Below are 26,758 nucleotides of genomic sequence, written 5' to 3'. Positions count from 1 at the left end.
TTCCTCCTGAATGTTTTATTGGGGACTTTCAGTGGTTTCTAAGCATGAGCGGCAGTGACACCCAGACCCTCTCCCAACATGCAAAAGGCACAGGAAGAGTGAGACACAACCAGGGGAGGCAGCAGGGATGCAGGTACCACCCGACCCCTCCATGTGGCGTGATGAGGCACAGGGGCAGCCCCATGAGTGATGGGCAAGGTGGGAATTAAAGGAGGTGGCTTTGGCATTAGGCAGAGAGAAAGACCCTAGTCCATCCACCTCCAGACCCACCCCTGCACTCAGGCCAGGACTGACCTGCTGAGAGAAGGCCAACATAGATCTTACTAGAAGTCACCCTCCCATAGTGGGAAAAGTCACCCCCAGGTGGGAAGAGGATGATGGCTGCTGCCTCCAGGGGCTTCTGGGAAAGTGTCAAATAAAATACACTGGCCAAATCGGGGGGGGCGGGGAAGGAGGGGGGAACAAGAGGGTGTGCTCATGCTGTCAGTCCCAGGCATGACCTGGTGGTTGGCCGCCACTGCCTTGGCTTGAGCCAGTGCTATCTCCATCCATGTGCAGGAGAAGAGTGGGGCCCCTTGGGGTCTTCAGGGCACCCCCACCCCCCCAAGGTCTGTGGTCCCCAGCCCCACCCAGAGGCACCACTTAGAAGAGTCAGTGTTGATGTTGGCTTTGTCCTGTGGAAGAGTTCCCTGGGCAAGAGGGAAGGTGAGGCGAGGGGTCAGGCCCTCCGAGCCCCCAGCACCTCCCAGCATCTGGGCCCTGGTGGATGAAACAGCCTGGGACTCACCTCAGATCCTAACAAGTCCCCACAGTTCCATCTTGAGACCTTGAATCAAAAGAAAAGGCATTCGTGTTTTGTTTCTGTTCTCCCTCTCTCCCTCTCTCTCTTTCTCTCTCTCTCTCACACTCACTCTTTCTCTCCTTTAGTAGAGCCGTGGCCTCAACTCACGGCATTGGCAACGTCTACTTCTAAACTATGGAATGTTTTCACATTGACGACAGAATTACTCCAAACGGGGCGGGGAGTGGCTGTCCAAGTGTTCATGAGACAGTGCATTACTGAGAGCTTGCTGGGAGTCACACAGTACAGACACACCGACAGGCAACAAGCCCGGGCCTGGCTCTAGATGTATTTTTTCTTGAGGTACCAGTAGGCAAAGTAGCCCATCCCACCCAGGGAGCCCATGAGGAAGGACGCCCCAAAGAAAGATGGGGGTTTCCGCTTGACCAGCCGGAACGCATTGGGGATGACAGCCGACAGCAGGGTGGTGTGGATGTCGCCGAGGACTTTCCGGAAGGCCAAGCGCCTCTGGACCCTCTCGAAGAAGGACTGCAGGTTGGGCCGGCTGCCATCTTCCCAATACTTCTTGGACAGTCCCAGGAACTTGAGGCGGTGCAGGGTGGCTCCCAGGAGGACGTCGGCGAGGGTGAAGGCACAGCCGCAGAGCCACAGCTCACACTTCTGCCCTGGAGCGGAAGGGAGAAGAGATGGGAGTGGAGGGGCCAGCCTCTGCTCCCTGACTCGCTTCTCTGCCACTGACCCCTCGGGCTTTGGCCTACCTACACGCCCACCTGCCACCGCACTGCTGCTGGGGCTCCTCACTCTTTACAGCTTTAATCACTTTTGCTCTAGGCTTATACCACTTCTGTTGGTATTTTTTCTTCAAATCAGCTGACTTTTTAAAAAAAATTTTTTTATCAGCTGACTTTTAAGTGTAAATACATGTATCTGAACTCCAGACACTTACGTCTAACTGCCCTTTTGACAGTTCCACTTGGCTGTTCACCATGCATTTCAAACTTGGTATGTCCAAAATCGAATTCCTGATTGTCACCCCCAAACCCACCACTCTCATCCGCACGTCAGCGACCGCATGCCCACTCTTTCAGTTTGCTCGGGTGAAAACTCCATGCCGCATCGAGTCCTCTTTCTTTCATTCCCCATGTATAGTGTGTCAGCAATTCCCATCAACTTCTCTTCAAAATATATAGAGTATGCGGCTACCTCCGTTGTTACCAGTCCCGTCCAAACAACCATCCTCTCCTACCCGAATGTCAGAATGTCCTCTTGATAGATCTCGCTGCCTCTCCCCTTGACTTCCTAGAGTCTGTTCTCAACACAGCAGCCAGAAGGACTGGAAATGGGTATGGCTTGCCTGGGAGGCCCAGTGAACAGGGAGTGGTTCACAAGAAGTCAAGATTAGAGAAGTAGATGGAAGATAAACTAATGAAAAAGCTTAGAAGCCCCACAAAGGAGTTTGGATATGAACACGGTCAGTGGGGAGAATTGCAGGGTTTTGAGCAAAGACGTGATTTAAGAGACCAAAGGAGCTCCGTGTCCACCTCCATATCCACCTTGGCCCCTGCTGGGCTTCATGCCTGGAATGCTTTCCCCTCTGCCTCCACTTCCTACAAGGTCTGCTGTCTTGGGAAGCTCATTTCTGCATCTTTGAGCAGATGTTCCTTTCAGCTCAGAAATGTCCTGAATCTGATGCCTTCCCCCATCAAAGCCTGAGCCCCTCCATCCCTCCCACTCTGTGTCTTCTTGTTCCTCCATTTATTCATTCACCCAATGAATGTTTATCTAGTAGTATGTGTTGGGCATAAAGACCTGACATGACATGACACATAACAAGACACCATGTCCTGAGAGGCTCGTGGTTTCACAAGAGGAGGAGGTAAAGTGTAATGAAGGCTCTAATCCAAAGTTTGTCCTTGTTACATAACCTTCAAGATGTCTGTTGGATATCCAAGGGGAGATGATGAATCAGCGTTAGAGGTATGCGTACCTAGTATAAGTGTGCATCATCAGCATGGAGGTGGGAGGACATTGGCAAGGTAGTGACTGTAGACAGATCTGAGAATAGGGCCAAGGACTGAGCTTTGGGGCTTCAAGATTCAGAAGCAAGATGAAAATCAGCGGAGGAGCATGAGCAGGGGCACTTGTGAGGTGAGAGATGAACCAGGAGAGGGTGTTATCCTGGAAGCCAAGATATGAAAGTGTTCCAAGGAGAAGGGGGGTGTTCAAACCCCGCAGAGAGGTCAAATAGGAGGCCGAGACTGGTGACTTTGACAAGAGCAGTAGGAGAGGATGCTGACACTGAAAGCCTGGTTGGAGGGAGTCCAAGAGAGAAAGGGAGGAGAGGAACTGGAGACCGTGAGCAAGGATCACTCTCTCTAGAGTTTTGCTATAATGGGAAAGACATGCCAATAAGAGTGAGACAGGTCAAGAGTGTCTTTGCAAGGGAATACCCAGCATGTTGATGGGAATGTTGGAGCAGAGAGGCAGAAATGATGCTACAGAAGACAGTGGAAGGGATTACCAGCGTGAACGCGGGAGCAGATGGACATCAAGATGCAAGGGGAGGGGTCGCTAGTTCAAGGACAGCTCAGTCCAGGTAACTGGAGGGAGTGCGTGGTGCTATATCTCATCAAATTTAAGTTGCTATGGAATGTAAGACAGCCACCCCGGAAAGAACAAGTGGTGCCAATTAAACTTTGTGAGAAACATCCCAATTTCAGAGATGTTAAGATGCGATGCCACAAACGTGCCTCTTAAGGCTGATAAAAACGCGGTGATGTATGAGCACTGCTGCTGGCAGCAGAGTAGCCGTGTGGGTCTCTTCCTAAGACTTCTGTTTTCTCAGTGGAGGCAGGGGCTGCAAGGTCGAGGAAGACAGAGAAGGTATTAAGCAGTCACCTGAAGAGGGGACGGGGGGAGGCCTAGGGCAGCCGGAGAGCCATCAAAGGCTCATGGTCATGAATTCAAAGTGAGACCAGCCGGCACAGGTGTGTTTCTCCAGCCACACTTGGCCGCAGGTGCTGACCAGGTAGAGACTTGGGTGTAACCATCTGAGGTTTTGCAAAGCATGATAAAGCCAGAAGAGGGCAAGGAAGCTGATGGTGCAGGCAAAGGAGGGTTCTTGCTGGTGGCCAAGGGAGTTACTGCCAGGTACGGAGCGTGGTGAGATCAGGATGGGGGTGAGGGGCAGTGGAAGGAGGCAGGGCCAGGGGCCCGCAGTCCCCAGTGACAGACCAGAGGAGACCGATTTGAGAACAGGACCAAGGACTGAGCCCCGGGGCACTCCAAGATTTAGGGAACAGACAAGGAGAAACCAGCAAGGGTGCATGAGAAGAAACGGCCTATGAAGTGGGAGATGCGCCAGAGAATGCAGTGTCACCTCCCCAAGCCTCACAGCAACCCATCTGATAGGTCCTATTATTATCCCCACTTTACACTTGAGGACACTGAGGCACAGAGAGGTCAAGTAACTTGGCCAACGCCACACAGCGATGACATGGAAGAGCAGAGCCTGGATCTGAACTCAGGCCGTGTGGTTCTAGAGTCTGTGCTTGGAACCACCGCAGAACACTGCCTCTTTCCATGTGCAGATGAGCACGCGCAGAGGCTTGCGTCTCTACATGCCCCTTTCAATAGGTGCGCTCCTTGTTGGGTCTGTGTGCAGATCTGTGTGTCCGGGTCATGCGTGGTGTGTCTATCCGTCCATGTGTGCACCTGCTCCAGTCCATGCAGCCGACTGTGTTTATACATGTGGGTATCTGCACACGTGGGCATCTGCGTCCATGCGGTGTGGAACCCCCACACGTGTAAGTGAAGTGATGCCCACGTCCATTTGGCTGTTTGCCTGCACACAGATGTATGTGTGTGTCATTATCGAAGTGTGTCCATGACTGTGTTTATGTGTATGGGCAAATGCTGAGAGCCCCCACCACCATGTAGGTGGACATGTGTCCCTACCTGGCATGTCACCCTTCGGTTTGCCCCCTCCTCTAGCTGTGCATCCCTTCGAAAAGCCCCCAGCCCTGGGTAAATCCTATCCTGAGCCTGCCAGCTGAGTGTGCTAGAGACTGTTACACTGATCAGATCTGCTTCAAATTCATGAGCACAAAGCCCAAGAGGGAGGGCACTTGGCCGTGCTGGGACCTCTGCTAGCTCTGGAGTAGACTGGCTTCCCCACGCCCTGCAGAGACAGCCATACAGCTTCCTTCTCTCCTCACACCCTGTCCCTAGTCCTCACTCAGCCCATGATGTCACCACATGCTGCATTCAGAAAAGAGGAACCTTCATCCAGGAAAGCCCTCACACCAACCATGAACCCTACAAAGCCAGGCACGTGCACACTGCCTTCGGCCACCCCCTCTTAAGGCCAGGCCCTCTGGGTTCTCTGCACCCATCTGAGGCTGCACATCCTCCCTTTGCCTTCCAGATCCGCCCTCCTCCCTTCTCCATGTTGCTCTGTGCCCCAGGAGGACGACTTGACGGATACCCCAGTGGGGCTCCATGCCCTCTGGCTCCAGTCAGGTTCAGCTACTGGGAAGCAGAAGCAGGAAGTAGGAGGGTGGGTGAGAGTGAGGTGGGAGCCACAGACTGAAAGGTATAGCTCCTATCAGACAGTCCCCCTCTCCACACAGCCTCTTTGTCCAGGGCCCTGAAGCTACTCCCACCCCTCACAACCTCAGGCCCCGGGCACCCCATTTTTCCTTGTGCTCTGCCTGTATCCTGCCCACATATTTGTAAACAGTCCCTTGATGAAATTCTCTTCAACTTACCCAATTGAAGGTGCCTTGCTTCCCACAGGGCCTCTGTCTGACACATGCCCCTCGTGTCCTTTCCTGGACTTGGTGCCATCCATCCTACAGCACTGATTTCTCCTTTCCATGGGTTCTTTTCTACCGGCCTGAAAACACGCTCTTATATCTCCTCTCTTCACCCCACTTCCTTCTTCAGGCACCATTCCATCTCTCTAGTCCCTTCCACTGCTAAATGTCTCAAAACAGGTGCCGACATCTGCTGTCTTCATTCCTCACCTTGCATTCACTCTTCGGCCTTCAACCCTCATAGTCCAATGAAATCCGCCCTTGTCAAGGGCAACAGCCATGAGACAAAATCCAGGGGATGCTTTCCCACGCTTGCTTCACTTAGACTCCCAGCAGCATTTGACACTATTCTCTCCTTAAAACACAATCCCTTCTGGGTTCTATTGACATAAGGCTCATCCTGCCTCGCTGGCTACTCTCTGTCGGCTTTGCTGGCTTCTCTGCCTCTACCTCTCCCCTGATGCGGGGAGACCTCAGGGCAGGTGTGGTAGTTTTAAAATGCGCTCGCAAGCCACTCAGTACTTCTCTGGTGGAGCCCAATCTCCTTCCCCTTGAATATGGACAGTATTTTGTCGCTTGCCTCTAGAGAATAGAATGTGGCAGAAGAGACAATGACTCCCAACGATAGGTCATATGGCCACCCCTCTCTCTCTGCACTCACCCATTCCAGGCAAAGCCAGCAGCCATGTTGTGAGGACACTCAAGTGGCCCCATTGAGGAGGGCAGGTATTGAGGAACCGGGGAACTGAGATGTCTAGATGGGAACCATGTGAATGAGCCATCTTGGCTATGGATTCTCTAGCTCAAAGGACTGCAGCTCCAGCCAACATCTTGAGTGCAACCTGCATCATGCAGCCCTAAATTACAACCACCCAGCCACCCTGCTCCAAAACTCATGAGCCACAGGAAGTGTGTGATGTAATAAATGTGGTTTTTGTCGCTGCTTCAGCCTCTAATTCACGGGCAATTTACTGTGGAGCAAAAGGACACATCAGCCCTGACTCTTCTGTTTTGTCTCTCTCCGCTCTCTCCCTAGATAAATCACCCAGTTCTGCGGCTTAAATACCACATACATGCTGGAGACTCACAAATCTCTCTCCAAATTCTGACCTCTCCTTTACAAGGCAGACCAGAATACCGAATGGACCGTGACAGCCCCTCCTGGGTGTCGGAAGGCCTCTTGAACTCACTGTGTTCCAAATCGAGCGCTCGGCTCCCCTTACCTATATCAGGAAACAGCAGCACTCGGTAGCTCAGACCAAAACCCAGCAGTCATCTTGGATTATTTTCCCTTACTCTCCCCTCCTCACTTGACCACTCAGCAAATTCCAATCCATTCTGTCTCCAAAATGCCTCTCGAGTCCATCCACGCCTCCCCATCTCCCTTGTCTTCTCCTTGGTCCAAGCCAATATCATCCCTCCTGGGCTGCTACAACAGCCTCCATTCTGTCTCCCTTGAAATCCACTCTCATAGTAACCAGAATGCTCTTTAAAATCAGAACATCTCACCCTGGGTGGATTTCGAAAATGGCCACCATTTCCTCCCATTCCTGTATGCATGTGGCTTTGCTGCCACTAATCCATTCTTGCTTTACCTAATGAGACTCTAGTAAATTCCACATAAATAGAAGCTTGACAAGTGTTTATACACTGAATCTTTGCTCCCTTGCTGCTGAGTAAGACTGGGTTAGCCTGCTGGGTGATGAGCAATGTGTGGCCCACTGGCCCTGCTGACAGCGAGTCAGCCACTAGCCATGCCAGGGAGGTCACTGACTGCTAGCTGACTACAAATACGTGAGTGATGCCACCACCAGCATGCGGGACAGAGATAAGCATCCCAGCCGAGCCCAGCCCAAATTGCCAAGCCACAAATCATGAACAAATAAAAGGTTTTTTTAAGTGACTCAGATTTAGTGTTTATTCCTTATGCAGCAAAAGTTAACTAATACAATCCCCTTCTCAAAGCCTTCCAAGGATTTGCCATCAGATGTGTACAATCGTACATAGTACAAAAATCTAAATTCTAAATATAGACTAAGTTCTAAATATAAATTAAATATAAATATGAGTATATTCTAAATTCTAAATACAGCCCCATGATCTTGCATCTCTCTGACTCTGCCCAGCCTCACTTATGCCACTCTCCCCAATACTTACCACACAGTAGCCAGTTACTGGGGAGTTCCCAGCTATCCCCACCCTCCTCCATGGTGTCCCCTCAGTCTGGGACACACCTGTCCTGGTTCTTCACTAGGCTGGCTCCTCCATAACCTTCAGGTCTCATTTGAAACGCCTTCTCTTCAGAGAAGCTTCATCAAATTTGCCTGGCTCTTTTTACTATCAATCTTAACACTTCTCCACAAGATTGTAAACTCCATGAGAGCAAGAGCGACATCTTGTTTTTTACTTGCAATTTTATCCTCAGGACCTGGCACATAGTCGGTGTCTAAGAAATATTTCAATAAATGAATGAAAAAGAATGGTAATAGTAATTATTTTTGAGATTCTATTTCTAGAACATTTTACCTTTAGCCAGGTACTATGGAGAATGATCAACACCTGTTATCTTTATGAACCCTCACAACCTTCCTGTAACCTAGATCTTATTATTATCCACATTTCATAGATGAGCAAAGAGAGGTGAAGTGACTTCTGTAAGGCCACAGAACTAGGAGGTAGCTGATCCAGAATCCATATCAGAGTCATCTGGCTCCATGCCAGGGGTCTTAACTGTGACATCATAACACTTCCCAATCCTGCTCTCTGCCCCACAAGGGGACAAGTGGAGGGCATAAGCATTATCCCCAGGGAATTTTGGGGGGTACTACAGTGAGTGAATGAGACTATGTGGGCCCAACCACCACCCACACCTCTGCTGCCTCCCCTAGCTATGGAGGGACACCAAGTCTGTCCAACATCTCCATCTGGAACAACCCCAGTCATCTTGCCATGGGGCAGTACAATGCTGCCTCCTCTTGGAAGAGCTCAGGACCAAAACAAAGACTGAGGTCAGAAGCTCCCAACCTAGGAATCACATGAGGAATGAGCACCCACAGCTATTCTCCAGGACCATCAACTCTGCCCTCCATCTAGGTCATACTCCATGTCTCCCTTGATCGATCATTTCATTTTATGTTCTTGGAGAACAGAAGAAGCAGCAGAGCTAGTGCTTAAAAACTCAAGACTCTGGGAGCCAGGGTTTGAATCTAGGCTCCACCATTTCTATCTGTGTGACATTGGGAAGGTTACTGAACCTCTCTGTGTCTTAGTTTCCTCATCTGTTAAATAGGGTTGCTCATATTACTTACCTTCTAGAGTTCCTATGGGCCTTAAATGCGTTGAACTATGTGAAACACTTAGCAGTGTCTGGCTCACAGTAAGTGATGTTAAAGATACATTGTATGGGCTGAATTGTGTCCTTTCAAAATTCGTATGTGGAAGCCCTAATCCCCAGTCTCTCAGAATGTGACTATATTTAGAGAAAGGGCTTTTAAAGAGTTAAGTATGTTGAAATGTGGTCATCAGGGTGGGCCCTAATTAATCTGACTGGTGTCCTTATAAGGAAAGAACATGTTGCCACACAGACACCAGGGGCACGTACCCGGAGCAAAGCCCATGTGAAGACACAGCAAGAATGTAGCCTCTGCAAGCCCAAGAGAGGCCTCAGAAGAACCAAACCTCCCAATACCTTGACCTTAGACTCCAGACTCCAGAGCTGTGAGAAAGTAAATCTCTGCAGGTTAAGCCATCTAGTCTGTGGTATTTTGTTATTAGGGCACCCGAGCAAATTAACCCTTAAATATGTAAGATGTGCCTGAGAATGAAGGTCAATCAATGAGAGAAGGGTAGAGCTGGGACTCTGAGCCCAGAGACAGTCTTGGAAACACCACGCCTTCTGGCCTCTGAGCACTCTTCTGTGGTGGCTTCCCCTAAGAACCTTCTCTGACAGAAGGAGAAAGTTCCTGCCTGAGGTGTGTACTATTTTAATTACTAAGCCCTGCCATGCTTTTTTTCTACAGAGGACTTAGGGCCCTGGCTTTAGATCTCATGACAATGTCCTATTCAGGACTTTAGCTATCTATGTGTACCTTATGCTTGCCTCTGCTGTGAGATGCTGGAAGAGCACTGCACCTGTCAGGAAGGAATCTGTTCTTGCCCTGACCATGCCACTAATGAGCTGCACAACCTTGAGTAAGTCCCTGTATCTCTCTGACCCTCTGTTTTCTCAAATAGAGAATATGCATGACTTTAGTTATCGTATGTTTAAACTAGCATGTTCTAGGCAATGTTCAGAGTGCTTTTACTTTTCATAAGAGTCCAACAAGATGGTATTGAGTTGTATTATTACCAGCCCCTTCTACAGATGAAGAAACTGAGGTTCCAATAGCAAAGCAACTTATTCAAGTCACAGTACAGACAGCAAAGCCAGAACTCTAACTCAAACCTTTCTGATTCTAAAACCATCTTTTTAAAAAAGATTTTAAGTAATCTCTACACCCCAGCATGGGGCTTGAACTCACAGTCCCAAGATCAAGAGCTGCATGCACTACCAACTGAGCCACCCAGGTACCCCAAAACCAATCTTTTTGAACACTGCTCCACAGCTTTCCCATACAGATGGTGTGTGCATGTGTGAAGCTGTGAGTGCAGCAGTGCATGTCACATAGCTTTGTAAATTAGCATAACTGAGGAGACAAGACTAATAGGCCACCAGAGCAAGATGAGAAGGTCCAGAATCTAACTTGAAGAGGAGTGGTGGCAAAGACAGCACATAGAAGGAAAAAGGAGCAGAGTGGCATGAAGAGGGTACTCCCAGCTGGAATTGCTACAAGAACAAAAGGAGTGGAGATGGGAACTTGGCAGGGTCAGGGTCCAGAGAGTCACTCAAGAACAGAAAGAATCAAGGTCAGAAAGAACCATAATACATACTTGAGTGGGGGAAAGGTGAGATGATGTGGTGGGTCCTGGTCATCACCACCACCACCTTCATCATCTTCACCAACCTTTATTAAATATCTACTGGATGCTAAGCACTGACCTAATACCTACATGTATTATTTCATACAACATCTCAACACCTTTCTGGGATAGTCTTATTATTATTATTCCTATTTTATAGATGAGAAACTGAGTTCCAGGAAGGTGAAGCACTTGACCCATGGTCACTTAACTAATAAGTGGTCAAGCTAGGACTTAAACCTAAGTCTGTCTGCCTCCATGGCCCATGACCCTAACCACCTGGGAGGTCCTCTGAGATCTTCAGGATAAAGGGGTTGGAATTGGGCAGGGGTGGGTGGGCTGAAGAGGCTCCAGCACCCACCTACCCCAGAGCTGGCACCCACCCTCATTCTCCAGCTTCCTCTTCTCCAGCTCCGCCTCGATCTGGTCCAGCACCATGGCCAACTCCCCAAGGATCTTCTTTAGGTAGCTCACATCATCGTGCTCCAGGATCTTGGCCTGGGGACAAGATAGGCAGGAACCAGGGGAGTTGAGTTGGCTTCCACTGAGCCTGGATAACCAGAGATGGAAGGAGCTGGACCCCAACCCCCTTTGGCAAACCCAGCCTCCAAATACCCCGTCAGTGTAGAGGGTGTCCCACTGTGAGCTTGGCTGTCCTGACCAGACCTGGCACTTTCATACACCAGCTGCTGTGAGGATCAGTTGATAGCAGCTCATTGCTGCCCCTTCTCAAGAGAATTGCTCTCAGGCAACAAGTCTGCCTGGAAATATTTGGGAGGTTATCTCCCACCCCTTATAACCCCACCAGACAATCTGTAGCCAATGACTGACTAACACAGGAGTATAAAAGGCTTGCCCTTTGCCTCAATGTGGATTGAGTTTGTGGTGACACTTATGCTGCAGAGCTTCCTGTGGGATCAGGAGAACTTGGCGCCCACTTCTTCCCTATCCCCCCCACCCCTACTGGGTTCTCCTCAGAACACTCCTTCAATGCCACTCTTACCCAAGAACCTCTGTCCAGTTTTCTGCTCTTAGGGTCACAACCTAAGATGTGAGGAGACCCACCAGGGCCAGTGGCTCACCCAAGTTCAAATAGCCAATAAATGACAGAGGAGACAGGATTGGAAAAGCAAGCCATGTTGTTTCCATTTCATGTCATCAGCTGATCCTCCATTTAGAACCAGCTTCTTCCATTTGTTCTGTTCCATGAGAGAGATGGTCGGGAAGGGAACTGGGCAAGTCTGGAAGCACTTACCATGAGCTTCTTCTGTTTGGAAAGGTAGGGCTCAGAGAGCTGGGGTTCCTCTTCATGGTCCAATTTCATGAGGTCTGTGGTGGCGTTGGCTAAGTGTCCTGGGGAGAGAATAAGGAAGTCTCCATCTTTCTGATACCCAGGGCTACCCGTAACCCTTCTTCCACAAGTTTGCCAGTAGGTCCCACTCAAACATTGGCCTGGGAAATAACAATATCAACAACCAACACCTAGGAAGCACAACAGGCTGCAAGGTAGGGATGGATGGTATGCCATCCTGCCCTAGGCTTGGGCTAGTGGGAGAGACAGACACATAAATAAATCTTTCTGATACAGCATGATCAATCTGTAATGAAGAGTGAACAGAATGCTGTGGGACACACGGGGCCACCAGCCTGGGCCACCAGGCATCAAGAAACCTCACTGAGGGAGGAGACTACTAGGGGATGAAGAGGAATTTGCCAGAAATGGATAGGTTATAAACCTGGACAAACACGTATTTCAGAGCATGTCTCCCCCCACCCTTTCCTGTGGTAAGGAAACAGGTTCAGAGAGGCTAAATAATAGCCCACACTAGTAAATGATAAACAGGTTTCAAGCTTGGGTCCATCTGCTAATTCGTCTAGTGCTCACTCACTATAGATCACAAGGAAAAACTTGTTTAATGTGAGAAAAACCATAAAACACTTTTGGTGTTGAAACTTCTTCTGGTGAGGCAATTTTCCTGAAGATTTGGGGATATGCTAACCCCATACTTCCTGGAAAAACTGGCCTTTTAAGAAGCCAAAAAGGGAAGGGTGATGGAACAGTGGGTCAGTGATGGAACTCAAACCATAACCCTGAGAATTATTCTTTTTTTTTTTAAGAGTTATTTATTATTTGAGAGAGAGCAAGAGTGAGAGAGAGCACAGGAGCAGGAGGGAGGGGCAGCGGGAGAAGGAGAAGTAGACTTCCTGCTGAGCCGGGATCCTTTTTTTTGGGGGGGGGGATCTTTTTTTTTAAATTTTTATTTATTTATGATAGTCACACACAGAGAGAGAGGCAGAGACACAGGCAGAGACACAGGCAGAGGGAGAAGCAGGCTCCATGCACCGGGAGCCTGACGTGGGATTCGATCCCGGGTCTCCAGGATCGCGCCCTGGGCCAAAGGCAGGCGCTAAACCACTGCGCCACCCAGGGATCCCTGGGGATCCTTTTTTTAAAAAAGATTTTTATTTATTTACTCATGAGACACACACAGAGAGAGAGAGAGAGGGAGAGGGAGAGAGAGAGGCAGAGACACAGGCAGAGGGAGAAGCAGGCTCCATGCAGGGAGCCTGACGGGTCTCCAGGATCACACCCTGGGCTGAAGAGTCCAGGGCACTAAACTGAGCCACCGGGGCTGCCCTGAGCCAGGAGCCTAATTAGGGATGGAGGGTCTTGATCCCAGGACCCCGAGATTATGACCTGAGCTGAAGGCAGACACTTAACCGACCGAGTCACCCAGAAGTCCGAAAACTATTCTTAATGAGAGAGAAGTGCCCTATAATCTAACTTTGAGAATCTAACTGATAACTCTGGGGACTTATAAGAGGAGGTGAAAGCATCACGCAGGATAAGATCCTGGAGTTTGTTCCATGATCGGGGTGGAGTCTCTCCAAAATTCTTGGCCAGTAAGTTTAGGATGTGGCAGGTCAGGTGGACAGTGGTACCCCAATCCTGCCCTGCCCTTTCCCTTGTGTCCCAACTCCACTTAGAGATCACTTAGGTGCCCTGAACTCATCCTGGCCCACCCGGCCTCATCATCTTCCCTGCTTCACCTGCTCCTCACCTGCAGTCTCCCCCAACTGCAGCACCCTTGCCCCACACTGAGCCAAGCCAGATGCCTGGGGGGTGCCTTCAATCCTCCTTCACCTCATCCCTGCACCAAATCAGTCCCAGGTCCTGTTGATTCCTCTTTCTTATTCTTTCTCATACTTAACTTCTCCCTGTCAATCCTGACTCCCTTAGTTCAGATCCCCTCACTGATGTCTCTGGATGATGCTGACCCAGCCAGAGGCACCAGCACTCTCTCCATTCTGTGCCCTTCTCCCCACTTACATCAAAGAGGTCTTCCTCAAACACACACTTGACCATGCCACTCCCTACTTAAAACCCATCCCTGGCTCCTCGCTGCCCTCATATAACATCCAAGTTCTTCAACTTGCCTTTAAAAAACAGCAGGATCCATCTCCTCTCTTCTTACCAACTCCATCTTTCATTGACTTGTCCCACCTGTCCCTGTCCCCAGACTCCAAATGCTTGGCATTCCCTGAATGTACCAGGCCATTCCAAACCTCTGGGCCTCTACTCACTCTACTTCTACCTCCTGGGATAGCTTTCTCTGTGTTCCTCCCAAAAATCCGCTTCTAGCCCTAATTCAAGATCACCTCCTCCACGAGGTCTGTCCTGAATCTGACCACTCAATGCCTTTGTCCTCCAGATTTCTGCCAGAAAGCGCAAATACAGTAATCAGAGCCGCCATTGCACAAATCCATTCACATTGCAATCTATGTGAAAAGTGCCCCCTGGACTTGTGCAGTGCACAACCTGTACAACTGAACATGGAGATTTTGTTGTACTTATTTCTGGATGTATGTGTCTTCTACTAGAATTTGAGTTTCTGGAAACCAGTGGCTCTATCATACTTGTCTCTGTTTCCTTAAAAGCCAGCACAGACCTGGCACAGAACAAGAGCTTAGTGAGAGTTAAATGAATGAATGAATGAATGAATGAATGAATGAATAGGGTGAGTGAATGAATGACTGCAGGTATTCAGCTTCCGCCTTCTGATATCTCACCATCTACCACCCCATCTCCTGGACTGATACAAAACCCAGTTAAACACACTTCCAGACCTTTTAGCTTTCAGGCTATATTAAGTCTCATCGATATTTTATGAACGTGAAGGTCAAGTATGGCATTTTCTTTCTTGCCAGTCACCCAGGGCTGCACATGTGGCTGTCTTTAGACTCCAGGAGGGCAAATCAGCAAAGTCCAGGAAAGACCTTAGGCTGATTGGAGGGGTCACTGCAGGATGATTTCTGTATCCTCTGTGATCCCCTTCCCTCCCCCAGTGGGGCTGGAGCCCTGAGATCTTTCTCCTCAAAAGAGGAACAGGCTGGACCCCTCACTGCCTCCTAGACTTCTTCAAATGACTCATGGCAGAATGAAGAAGGGCCTCCAGCCCCCAGAAGCATTTAGGGACTGTCTTTGCCTCGTCCAGGTCACCACCACTGCTCACCTAGATGACAGCCAGGACCTCCTAACTGCCCACCCATTCTTTTCTCGGTTGAGGGAACTTTGTAAAACGCACATCAGATCATGTCACTTCCCATCCCTGTTTCTCCACTGCTCTTTGGACAAAATTCCCATTCTGCCAGACTTACTCCCCAGGCTCGCACCACAGCCACTCCTACTTCCCTTGGGCTACACTTCATCCACATTGAACTTCCTTCAGTTCCCCAAACATACCACAGTCTCTCCTACCCCTGACACTGAAAGGATTCTCTAGCTCTCCTTCCCCTGTGCCTCCTGGTCACCCTTGGATGCTGCTGCATTTCAGAAGCTCTGCATGCTCCCAAGGCTGAGATGGTGACCTTCCCTGGTCCCGTAGCCTTCCTGCTTCCTTATCATAACACTGAGAGGCTCTAGGGTGACATATCTTTAATCAACTAGTGTTTGAACAGGTTATATGTACACACTTGTTTAAAAATCCAAACAATATTCAATAATGTACAGTGAAAAGTAAATCTCTCTCCTCTGAATCTGTGGTCTCTTAGTTGTGCTCCCCAAAAGCAAACACCTTCTCATATATCCCCCAGGAATCCTCTGTATTTGCAAGCACCTGTGTGTCCATTTAACCCCCTTTTAAATATGTTAATGATACCACACTAGGTGCATTTTTTGCCCTTCATTCCTACTTACTAATATATCTTAGTAAGTATCCCATATGCTTTTTTAAAAAATTTTTTAAAATTTATTTATGATAGTTACAGAGAGAGAGAGAGGCAGAGACACAGGCAGAGGGAGAAGCAGGCTCCATGCACCGGGAGCCCGATGTGGGATTCGATCCCGGGTCTCCAGGATCGCGCCCTGGGCCAAAGGCAGGCGCCAAACCGCTGCGCCATCCAGGGATCCCCCATATGCTTATTTTTTAAAGATATTTAAATTCAAGTTAGTTAACATATAGTGTATTATTAGTTTCAGTGGTATAATTTAGTGATTCATCAGTTGCATGTAACACCCAGCGTCATATGCTTATTTTTTTTTTTTTAACAGCTGTACGGTGTTCCATCATATGGGAAGACTAGAAGTGTTCCAGTGTACGGGAAGACTAGAATTTACCCAGTTCCCAACTCATGCACAGCTGGGTTGTTTCCAGCTTCTTGCTGTTACCATCTATGCTGCAATGAATGTCCTTGTACATGATTCGTGGTGCACAAAGCCAGGTATAATTGCAGGATCATCTCCAAGGTGTGGGTCTTTCTGTGTTCCATCTAGAGTGCCAGACTGCCCTCCCGAGAGGTTGTTCAAACATATTTAGTCCCACGCTGCAATCACCTGGTCACTTGTCAGGATGGAACTGTGACCCCGGGATGGTAGAGGCTGTGGCTGTCCCCATCTGTCCCCAGCCCCCTGCCCAGGGCCTGGGCCATAGTAGACCACATAAATGTTGTTGACTGAATGGAGATAGGATGATACTGCTAAATTCCGAGTCTTGTTTGAGGGTAGTACTCCAAAGGGACGGGATCAAGTTCCACAACCTGCCCCTTCCCACTTTTAAACATTGGCGTCAAGAGGAAGAAAGTGACCATTTACTGACACCTAGTATCTACTTAGAACACCCAGAGGGATGCCAGAGAGATTAATAGAGACAGAGAGAGCAGGGTGGAGAGAGAGGCAGAGAGGGATGGGGGCGATCAGGAGGGAGAGGAGGAAGACAGCTGGTAAGAGACACACAGTGGGAGGAAGAGGTGGAGGAGGAGAACTCCTGTTGAAAGCAGAAAGGTGGGCAAACAAGGGTAACCCGTGGCACTCACTGCGGATCTCGGCCGTGGCGTACTTGGGGATCATGGAGTCAGTGGTGAGCTCGGGGTGCAGGATGCAGCCGTGTGTGTAGGCGTCCATGGGCAGCGCGTCCAGCAGCTCACGGTACTGCAGCACCCTCGCGTGCTGTGGGCTGCCCGCCTCAGGCATCAGGGTCACCACGTGATCTGCGGGGCGCAGCCAGGGTTGGGCTGGGGTTAGCGGGGCCTGCCCTGGCCACCTACCCCATCCCTTAATCCCAGCACCCTGGAACCCTGAAATGTCGAGGCCCACAGGGTCTACCCCTTTCCCCAGGCTGACACGGGATCCTAGCGGTCCTGCCTGCCCACCGGGAGTCCTGCCAGCCTGTCTCCTGGGGGGCAGCTCCTCGTCACTCCAGGCTTGTTGACTGGTGGGGGTCTAGGCCCAGTGTTGCCAGGCTTCAAGAGAAGCCAGAAACCTGGATGTTTAAAACTGAACTTTCTTTGATTTTTAATTGCTGGCAACTAATTTTTCTCTACAGTTTATGTCTGGGCCCTGCCCCTCGCTCAGCTGTGGTTTGCGGCATCTGCCGTAGGCAGGGGGCTTTTGAATCCGAAGAGGGCTGGAGGAAGAGAGGGAGACATAGGGTCCTGTGGGTTTCTGTGGTGTCTGGGCCCTCCTCACATCTGCAATGTTCTAGGGTACTTGGGTCCCATATCTATGGGGTTCCCGGGGCTCCATGGCCCTGACTATGCTTATAGGGATTCAGTGGGCTGGGCCCTGTCCATGCCCTGGAGTGGCTGGAAGATCTGGGTCCTGCCTGTGGTGACTAGGAGGGCCTGGGTCCTGCTCCTGCCTGGGGGTTCTGAGGACCTGTGGCCATGCGTCTGACTCCAGGGCTCCTGGGGAAGGAGGCTATAGCCCCAGTGCTCCGAGGGGCGTGTCTGGGCTAGCCCTCTTCCTGGAGTATCCGGGAAAGGGTTTGTGGCATCCCAAGCATCGTGGCCATGCCTGTAGCTCTGTGATTCCTGCAGGGCATCCAAGCCCTGTTTGCAGTCCCATCATTCCTTTTTCGGGAAGACTAGGCCATGTCCACTGCCCCAGTGGGCTTCCTCAGGCTCCCCAAGGTTCTGGGAGCCCGTCTGAGCCTGTGGGGTCCCCGGGGTCTGTGGCTGAGCCCCTGGTGGGTACGGCAGCCGTACCTCCTGTGAAGGTTCGCTCCACGTAGTCGATGATCTGGTCATAGTCGCTGATGATATTGTCTCGGTGGATAATGACGGGCACCTCCTCCCCCAGGTTGAGCCGCATGAACCAGGGCTCCTTGTGCTCACTCTGTGGCAGGCTCACGTCCCGCTCCTCACACGCCAGGCCCTTCTCGGCGATCACCAGCCGCACCTGCAGGCGCCAGGGTCAGAGCGGGGAAGGTGGGCAGACACAAGGGGACACTCTGCCCAGGCGGGGCGGGGCATGCAGGGAGGGAGGTCAGAGGTCACACACAGGAGGTGACACTGTTGCTTCCAGCTCATTCTTGGGCTCCTGGAGGTAGGGAGTGGTTTGGGGGGGGGAACTCTCCCACGGGCCCAGAGCCTCTTGGTGGGAGGGACACAGCCCTACTCTGGGGCAAAGAGGCAGTGCTCCCTGATGGTTATAGGACTGGGTTTCACAGCGGGACATACCTGGGGTAGGATTCTGGGCTCTGCTATGTGTGCTTGGGCAGATTTCTTAAATTTTCTGAGCCTCAGTTTTCTTATTTGGAAGTATTAATAGTACCACCCCAGGGTCTGGTACATGGCATTTAACTCATGATTTCATTACTCACGATTAGACACTCAGCCTGGCTCCTAGGGGTAGATCAGGCCAGGAAATTCATAGAAATTCTTATCAGCATAATCAATAGCTAAATTTCTCAAATTATTTGGGAAATAAAACAAGGTGCAAAATAATTTGCCAACACCAACTGAGTCTTTTGGTGCCCCCACACACTTCCCATCTGTTGTTGGATGCTCACAAAAGCCTCTCAGAAGAGAGTAGAATAGGAACTATCCCCTTTGTCTTTTTTTTTTTTTTTGTAGTATCCCCTTTGTCTTGATGAGAAAACCAAAGCCCAGAGACAGCAAGTAATTTCCCCAAAGGCACACAGCAAGTTAGCAGCAGACCTGAAACTGGAAGCAATGGGTCCTGACTCCTAGACCAGTATTCAAATGCCCTGTGGGCACCTTCAAGGAGTCTTGGGCCTGTCCCTCCTTCATCTTTCCTATGTCTTTAAGGGGTCCCAGACAAACATTTGAGCTACTAGAAGCTAATGGAGAGCCTTGAGGCTGGGGTCTGCTCCTGACCCAGCCCAACATTTCTGAGCCGGAAGATAATCAGAAGTCACCTGGTCCAGCTGCCCCCTGCCAGTGGACTGAGGCTCAGTAAGAAGACGACTCGTCCAAGGTCCCCCAGAAGAAAGATGGCAAGTGACTCCACCCCTCCCCACTAATGGCTCCAGTCCAGGGGGAAGGGAAGCAGTTGCCACTGGAGACTGGAGACTGAGGCCAGCAAAAGTGGTTCTCCTGGAGTGTACATGTCCCCACACAGCCAGTTGGTAGCTCTTGGAACTAGGCATCCCCAGTCTCCCTCCCAGGTGCCAGGAGTTATGCACAGAGGGGCAGCATGGTATCCTGGGTCAGACCTTGGACTGGGTGCCAGACTGTCAGTTCAAATCCCAGCTCTAGCACCTTAAATCTTAAATCTTCTGGCTTTACATCTGTGTACCTCAGTTTCCTCACCTGTCCAATGAGAGTCCCACTAGCAATTTCCAAAGAGGGCTGCTGTGGGGACGAGATACTCCAGTCCCTGTGAACAGTGCCTGGCACACTGTAGGCATAATGTGTCTTAGCCACTTGTATGAGATCAGGTCTTGGAAGGAGACAGATTTGGATTTGAAGCCTTGCTCTGCTGCTTATTTGCTTTGTGATCTTGGACAAGTCACTTGACTTCTCTCATGATAGGTTCTATGAAATGAGGAATGTAATCCACTCTTTCAAGCATGGCAGGAGGTTTGGATGGGATGACATGGATAATGTCCCAGCACAGGAGACAGGAGGTTAATACATGGGTTCTATCATCACACACACACACACACACACACACACACACACACACTACCTCACACTCATGGTTGATGTCCTAAAGTAGTACTTCATGCCGCCCTCATGGCTAACACAAACACTCTTTTCCTTGTGGGGAGGGAGAGGTAATTAGTCCCTGAACCCCCAACACTCATTCACAGATTCATTTGCTCCATTAGCCAAAAGCAGGTCCTGCAGATGGGGCTGGGAGGTCCTCACCCTGGCTCTGCCACAACGATGTTATGTGACCTTAGAGCTATCATGCCCTTTTGTGAGCCTCCTTTTAATCATTAGTAGATTGAGGGCTGGACTCCGTGTTAAAGGAGCGTCCTGCAGCCTTGCTGCAAGCTGACACTACATTCGGACCTTGCAGGAGACAGTGGGAGGGTACTGCTGGTTCTAAGAGAGGAACTGTGGCAAAGAATGAGCCCTGGGGTGGCATCTATTTGGTCTGGTATGTGAGTGTATGAGTGCAAGAGCCTGAACAGGAGTCGCAACTGCGTGAATGAGCAAATGCGTGTAGATGCGTGTCTGCATGAGTGGATGTGTATGGATGAGTGTGTGCATATCTGTGCACGAGTATGGGTCTGGATGGATGAGTGTCTGCGTAACTGTATTACAGTACTGTGTGAGTCTGTGTACATCAGTGTGGATATGAGTGTGCATATGCACATGTGTGTCTTTGTGTGTATGTATAAGGGAGTGTGCATGAGCAAGAGAGTACGTGGATGTGTATACTTGAGCTCCTGGGTGGTGCTGGTGCCCTGGAGATGCCCCAGAACAATCAAGGCTGGAGTTTGGCTGGAGCAGAACTGCCCACTCCCTACCTCCTGCCCATCCTGGCATCCTCCACCCTGGGCAGTCAGGCTCCACCCAGCCATTCAGCCTCCAGGCCAAGCTGGGACCGCGGAATGGATGGAGACGGAAACCGAACCAGGCCTCTGCCCTTGGCAGGTCCAGACATGTGGCCTTGCCTCCTGGCAGGGCACTTGCCCCTAGGGATCACTCCCAGGCCCTGCCCTGGGACTCTAGTAAGGGCACTAGGTGCAACTAAGTGCCTGGTGAGGGGACTATCTTTAGAGATGTAACAGTTTTGCTTGGAGCGGCCTCAGGGTCATGCCGGCAGGCGGCCAAGGAGACTTTCTCCTTTAGCTGAGCTGTAGGCCAGAGCCATGTGCCATCCTGCAGGGGAGGGGAGTGTGGGAGGAAGCCAGGCCCAGGGGAAGGGCATGCAGTCACCAAGGCCATCTGCCATCTCTTTATCCTGGAGACTGGACCAGACTTGGGTGGTCACCACTCTGTGTGACTGAACATCAACCACCCCTGGGCAAACTATCTTCCCTGGGGGGGATGGAATTAGCTCACTGGTGCTTCATTATCATAGATGGGCACTGTCCCTCCTCACCCAGGCCCTTGTTTATTAGGCAACTGCAATGTGCTGGGTTGGCATCTCTGCTCAAACACTTAGTTGCTGTGCGACTTTGTAAAAGACACTTAGAGTCTCTGAACCTTAGTGTATTTATCTCAAATATTTTCTTTTTTTAAAATTAATAAAGGTGAGGGAGTGGCCCATACAGGGATCTGAGGAAAAGAGTTCCAGGCAGAGGGAATAGCCAGCACAAAAGCTCTGAGGCAGAAGCATGGCTGGTGTGTTTGAAACACAGCGAGGAGGCCATTGTGGCTGGAACAGGGTGGACAGGGAGACAAGAGGAGAGGAGGTCATGCACAGGGCCTTTTTTTTTTTAATAGTGGGTTTAAAAAATTTTTTTATTCATTTGTTTATGAGAGACACACAGAGAGAAGCAGAGACAAGGCAGAGGGAGAAGCAGATTCCTTGTGGGGAGCCCAATGCAGGACTTGAGCCCAGGACCCCAGGATCATGACCTGAGCCAAAAGCAGACGCTCAGCCACTGAGCCACCCAGGTATCCCTGCACAGGGCCTTTTATTTTATTTTATTTTTTTTAATTATTTATTTATTTATTTATTTATGATAGTCACAGAGAGAGGGAGAGAAAGAGAGACAGGCAGAGGGAGAAGCAGGCTCCATGCCGGGAGCCCGATGTGGGATTCGATCCCGGGTCTCCAGGATCGCGCCCTGGGCCAAAGGCAGGCGCCAAACCGCTGCGCCACCCAGGGATCCCTGCACAGGGCCTTTTAAATGAGATTCCCAGATTCAGGGGTCCATGAATCAATCCAGGGACTCCTTGATCTAGGATGGGAAAATTAGATGTTTATTTTCAGTAATCTCAGCCTGACAGCATTTTCTGCAATTATGTGTGTAGGCGACAAAGCATGGTAGTGTTAGCAGTGGCTGATACATTGTCACCACAAGGAATCAGATACTTTCATCACTGCACATTCCTACAGTTACACTCATCATGACTTTGACATTACAGTGATCAGTCCTGTCACTAGGTCAGGTTATATAACAGGTTCATACAGAAACACATACTATTATACAATGAATTTGTTTTAAAAATATGTCAATAGCTATACTTTGATTGGCTTCCCTTCTAGTAATGCTGTGTATTTTGCTTTATCCATTAAAAGGCATTATTGTGAGAAAGATCCACAGGCTTCCCCCCATTGATGAGGGGTCCATGACCCAGGCAAAGTTAGCATCCTGTAGTAGAGCCTAAGGCCATTATGAGGATGGCCTGTCTCTTTCTTGGAAGGACCCGGTGAGCAACTACAGGCTTCTGAGAAGAGTAGTGAGATCTGCAGCTGTCACCTGTGAGCTTCTGGGGGTGGAGGAAATGGTCAAGGGCAGCGTGGACAGCGCTGGGGGCCAGTGCCCAAGAGCATGAAAGGCAGGGCCAGGGTGGGAGGGAGAGATCACCTTGGTGTCTTGGGTGTTGGGACTATCTTCTGACAGGACTCAGATCTGGGCCTCCTACTCTTGGGGACAGAAGGCTCCACCCACAGGTACATCCAAGACAAAGGCAGACCCTGAGAGGATGGGATGAGGGGATCTTGAACAGGCTTGTTGCAGGAAGCCAAGGATGGCTCTCAGAGACTCACCTTGGTGGAAATCACAGGAAGAATAGCTAACCCTCAAATAGCACTTTCTCTGTGCCAGGAACTGCTCTAAGACATTTATACGTGTTACAAAAACCTAATGAGGTAGGTACTAGTATCATGAACCTTTTGCAAAAGAGGAAATAGGCACAGAGACAACACTAAGTTGGCAAAAGTTACACAGCCAGTAAATAGCAATCTTAGTTTGTTTTGTTTTTTTTTTTAAACTGGCCGGCATGAGGACAGAAGAATGCTCAAAAGGCTGGGAACACACAGAAACAGAGCGATTCTTCCTGCTTGGGGAGGGAGGGATGCAGGTTGTGTCAAACATCTAGTCCATTTTCATGCTGAAAAGCTGAGGACCACAGAGGGTCAGGACCTACCTGAGGTCACAAGCTAGTGAGTTGGAATGCCAGCAATCAGAATGCTGGTGTCTTGACTGTCTGCGTGTTTGCCCCTCCTAGCCTCACCCCTTGGCCCTCACCTCCGGCCAAGGAGAAGCAGGCTGGGGGCAGAACAGCCTCAGAAACAAACTAATATCTACATTTTGCATTTAGAACCTCCTCTGAACCCTGTGGCCCCAGATGATCACTTATGATGGTGCATGAAATTTCACTGTTAGCATGCAATCTTTAAGGCATTGTGCTAAGTGTGTGGCCACGCATGATATCATTCAATCCTCACAACTCTCTGAGATAGGTTACTGTTCCTCCTGCACAGAGGAGGAAGCAGAGACTTACAAAAGTGAAGACACGTGCACAAAGGCATACAGAGGGAAGTGGCACAGTCAGGATTTGATCTCCTGTCTGGTAAATATAAGTGAGCTTACTTGGCACTTTCTATATGCTAGGTGCTGCTCTAGGTGATTTAATGGATACATTTGCTGAATCTTCACAATGACCTTATCCTGGAGGTGCTGTTATTATTCTTACTTTATAGCCGTGATGTGTGAGGCATGAGAGGCTAAGCAACCTGCCCAGAATTACCCAGCTGGTCAGTGGCAGAGTTAAGATTGAATCCTGGGCACTCTGGCCTCAGAGATGGAGCTCGGGACCCCCCTCACTGTCTTGCTGCCCTCTGGCTCTGGGATAGTCCTCAGATGTCCCATGAAGCCACCACCACTCTTGAGGGTAGGCTATTTTCTGCTATTCATGTACCATTTAAGACAGGCTTCTCAGATGCTAAAAAAGGGGAATTGCTCCCTGAATGCAGGCAGGGCCCTTAAGGACTGAAAAGAAGGAAGCTTACCTGCTAAATTCCTACTATGTGCCAGACACTTAACATATGTCCATGCCCTTTTAATCCCCCTGGAATTCTGCAGGGTTGGATGCAAAAGTCTCGTTGAGGAAATTGAGGCATGGAGAGGTTGACTTGTCCAAGGTCACACATCCAGTAAGCATTTAAGATGAGAATGGAATCCAAGACCATCTGACTACAGAGCCCATGCCCTTTCCACCAGGCTACACTGCCCCTAGAACCTACCATGGGCACCCAGACAAGGGGAAGGCCCTGAAAGGGAGGCAAGAGGATGCCCAGGCTGGCCTGGTCACAAATGGGGTTGTAGTGGAGAGTTCCATCCCAAAATAAAGGGCCACCTCAGCTCTGAGTGCAGATTGAATAGGATATATTCCTTGGGGGCAAGGGGAAGAGCAGGAAGCTCCCTTGGGGAACGGTGATGGCAGGTGCCATCCCTCTGCCACCTGTCCAGTCCCAATCACTGGGACCTGGCTCCTGAGGTTCTGGGAAAGAAGGGATTCTAAAGTCTGGAGGTCAGTCTGATTCATCTTCAAACCCCCAGCAACTTGCATAGAGCTTGGCATGCAGTAGGTGCTCAGCGTGCACGTGTAGAATTTATGGATGAGTCCCAGAGTGGCTCTGGTTAAGCAGACCCCTCCTTCACCCAGCACTTTAGTGATATCATAACACCTATAATTATCAGAGCCTTGACCCTTTGCCAGGCACTGCTATCAGCATTTTTTGTGTATCACCTCATTTCACCCTCAAAATAACCCTTTGAGAAAGGTACTGCCATTAGCTCCATTTTACAGATTATAAAACCTTGGAGAGGCAAGGTGACCTGTCCAAAGCTTTACGGTGAATTATTGGGGAAGATGATTCTTCTACTGGGGACTGTCTGGCCTCAGGGTCTATACTCTAAACTGGAGCTGCTCAAAAAAGGATCAGTGGACCAGCTTTATCAGCATCACTGGTAGCTAGTTGGAAATGCAGCCTCTTGAGCCCCACTCCAGACCTGCTGAATCAGAATATCTGGGGTGGGACCCAGCAGTCTGTGTTTAAACCAGGATCATGCAGTGACTAATGTATGCTCAAGTTTGAGAAGCGCCAGTCTAGAACACTAAGTTATACCGCCTCTTCAACAACCCTCTCAGCAACTCTGAGAAGGGGTGGGAATTACAAGTAGGTATTACTATTATTATTATTTTCATCATCATCTAGTTTTCCAGATGATGAACTGAGCCTGGACCAAGACTCAAATCTAAGTCTTTTGGTTCCAAGGCCCTTTCTCTTTAGGAATCTGTTTCTCCATCTGAAAAAATGAGTGAATGTAACAAAAGGATCTCCCAGGAAGAAGAGGAATTCCAAGGTCTGACTACCGGAATCCCTTAGAAACCATCAACGCTCGCTGTTGGGCCCTGGCCGTGGTGCTGAATTCGTGCCCCACTGACGGACAGCCGCCCGGGGTGGGAGATTGCGCCCCTAGAGGCGCCCCTGTCTCACAGGCGCAGTGCTTGGCCCTCACCCCCCGGAAGCGGGAACCCCGAAAACTCAGCACCAGGCTGGATTCCTAGCTGCCCTCCCAGCTCGTCTGGGTCTGAGAAGGGGCAGAGGGGCTGTCTGTGTCTTTAAGAGCAAAACATAGATTTTAGGGGCCGAACCCAAGCTAGTCTAAGGAGATGGGTTAACTCCTTCCTTCTCAAGGTCCAGGTAAGTGTGGATGCGGGAGAGGGCTGGGGACAGACCCTCCAAGCCCCAGCCAGAGGAGGGCTCCCAGCCAGGCAGGAGCTGCGACCTGGAGGGCCTGTAGTATCCAGGACAGCAGCGCGGAGGGAGGCCCACCACCGACTACTGGGGTTGGAGGCTGGATCCCAGAAAGCACTCCTCCTTCCTCCCCGCAGTAGCCGCCCCCTCCAACAGGCCGCCTTCCCAGTGCCCATTCCTTTCCCCTTGCCTTTGTCTCTCTTCTCAGCCCTCCAACAGACCAGGTCTTTCTGGGAGGGAAAGAGGCATAATAGATGTTCCCACAATTGGGAACGGTGCTCTTGGGGCCCAAGACAGGGCCAGTCACCTCCCGGCATCCTCCACCCTCCAGCCCCGAAATCCCACATTCCACCCTCCAGCCTCTCCCCCGTCCTCGGACCCCCTGGGCCCTCCTGGATCCCCTCCCCCAAGCCTCCTCGCCAGCGGGTGCATCCTGCTCCCCAGCTCCCTGGGCTCTACCTTCTGTGAGCTGAAAGACTGGGTCCAGTGGTACAGAACCAGGCTCTCCTTGGGCCAATGGGCGGGGCTGGCCGCCTCGGGAGCGTCGGGGGCCTCCACGGGCTTGGCCACATCGCTCTCCAGCGCCGAGATGGGCCACCAGCTGCAGTTGGTGGGGGTCAGGTTGTTGGGGGTCGCCATGACAGCCCGGAATCAGAGGGAGGAAAGAAGGAGGCTCCGCGGCGGCGGCTCTCTCTCGCCCAGCATCACATGGCCTCGCCGAGCCTGCCCCTCTTTCGCTCCCTCCCTCCCCTCTCCGTGAATGTCATT

At 50.4% G+C, this 26,758-nt stretch overlaps 1 protein-coding gene across 1 annotated transcript; it reads right to left on the bottom strand.

Moving 5' to 3' along the window:
• On the bottom strand, positions 1 to 26,758 carry GDAP1L1 (ganglioside induced differentiation associated protein 1 like 1). Its single transcript, XM_077873258.1, has 6 exons — positions 26,450 to 26,758; positions 18,061 to 18,253; positions 16,891 to 17,064; positions 11,834 to 11,931; positions 10,962 to 11,076; positions 1 to 1,467 (listed from the first exon to the last, which is right to left on the bottom strand). Exons 1-6 carry the CDS (start codon positions 26,627 to 26,629, stop codon positions 1,124 to 1,126), a joined length of 1,104 nt encoding a protein of 367 aa, XP_077729384.1. The 5' UTR covers positions 26,630 to 26,758; the 3' UTR covers positions 1 to 1,123.

Source organism: Canis aureus, chromosome 26 (assembly GCF_053574225.1).
Source record: "Canis aureus isolate CA01 chromosome 26, VMU_Caureus_v.1.0, whole genome shotgun sequence".
Classification (NCBI taxonomy): domain Eukaryota; kingdom Metazoa; phylum Chordata; class Mammalia; order Carnivora; family Canidae; genus Canis; species Canis aureus.
This window is presented reverse-complemented; position numbering and strand designations above follow the sequence as displayed.

Bases quoted from the DNA above. Each gene is read 5' to 3' on its own strand.
- GDAP1L1 (XM_077873258.1), bottom strand. From the start codon at position 26,629: ATGGCGACCCCCAACAACCTGACCCCCACCAACTGCAGCTGGTGGCCC. The intron at 18,254-26,449 runs GTAGAGCCCAGG...TGGCGCCTGCAG, and splicing joins AGTCTTTCAGCTCACAGAAG to GTGCGGCTGGTGATCGCCGA. The intron at 11,077-11,833 runs GTAAGTGCTTCC...TCTTGTCCCCAG, and splicing joins CCAAACAGAAGAAGCTCATG to GCCAAGATCCTGGAGCACGA.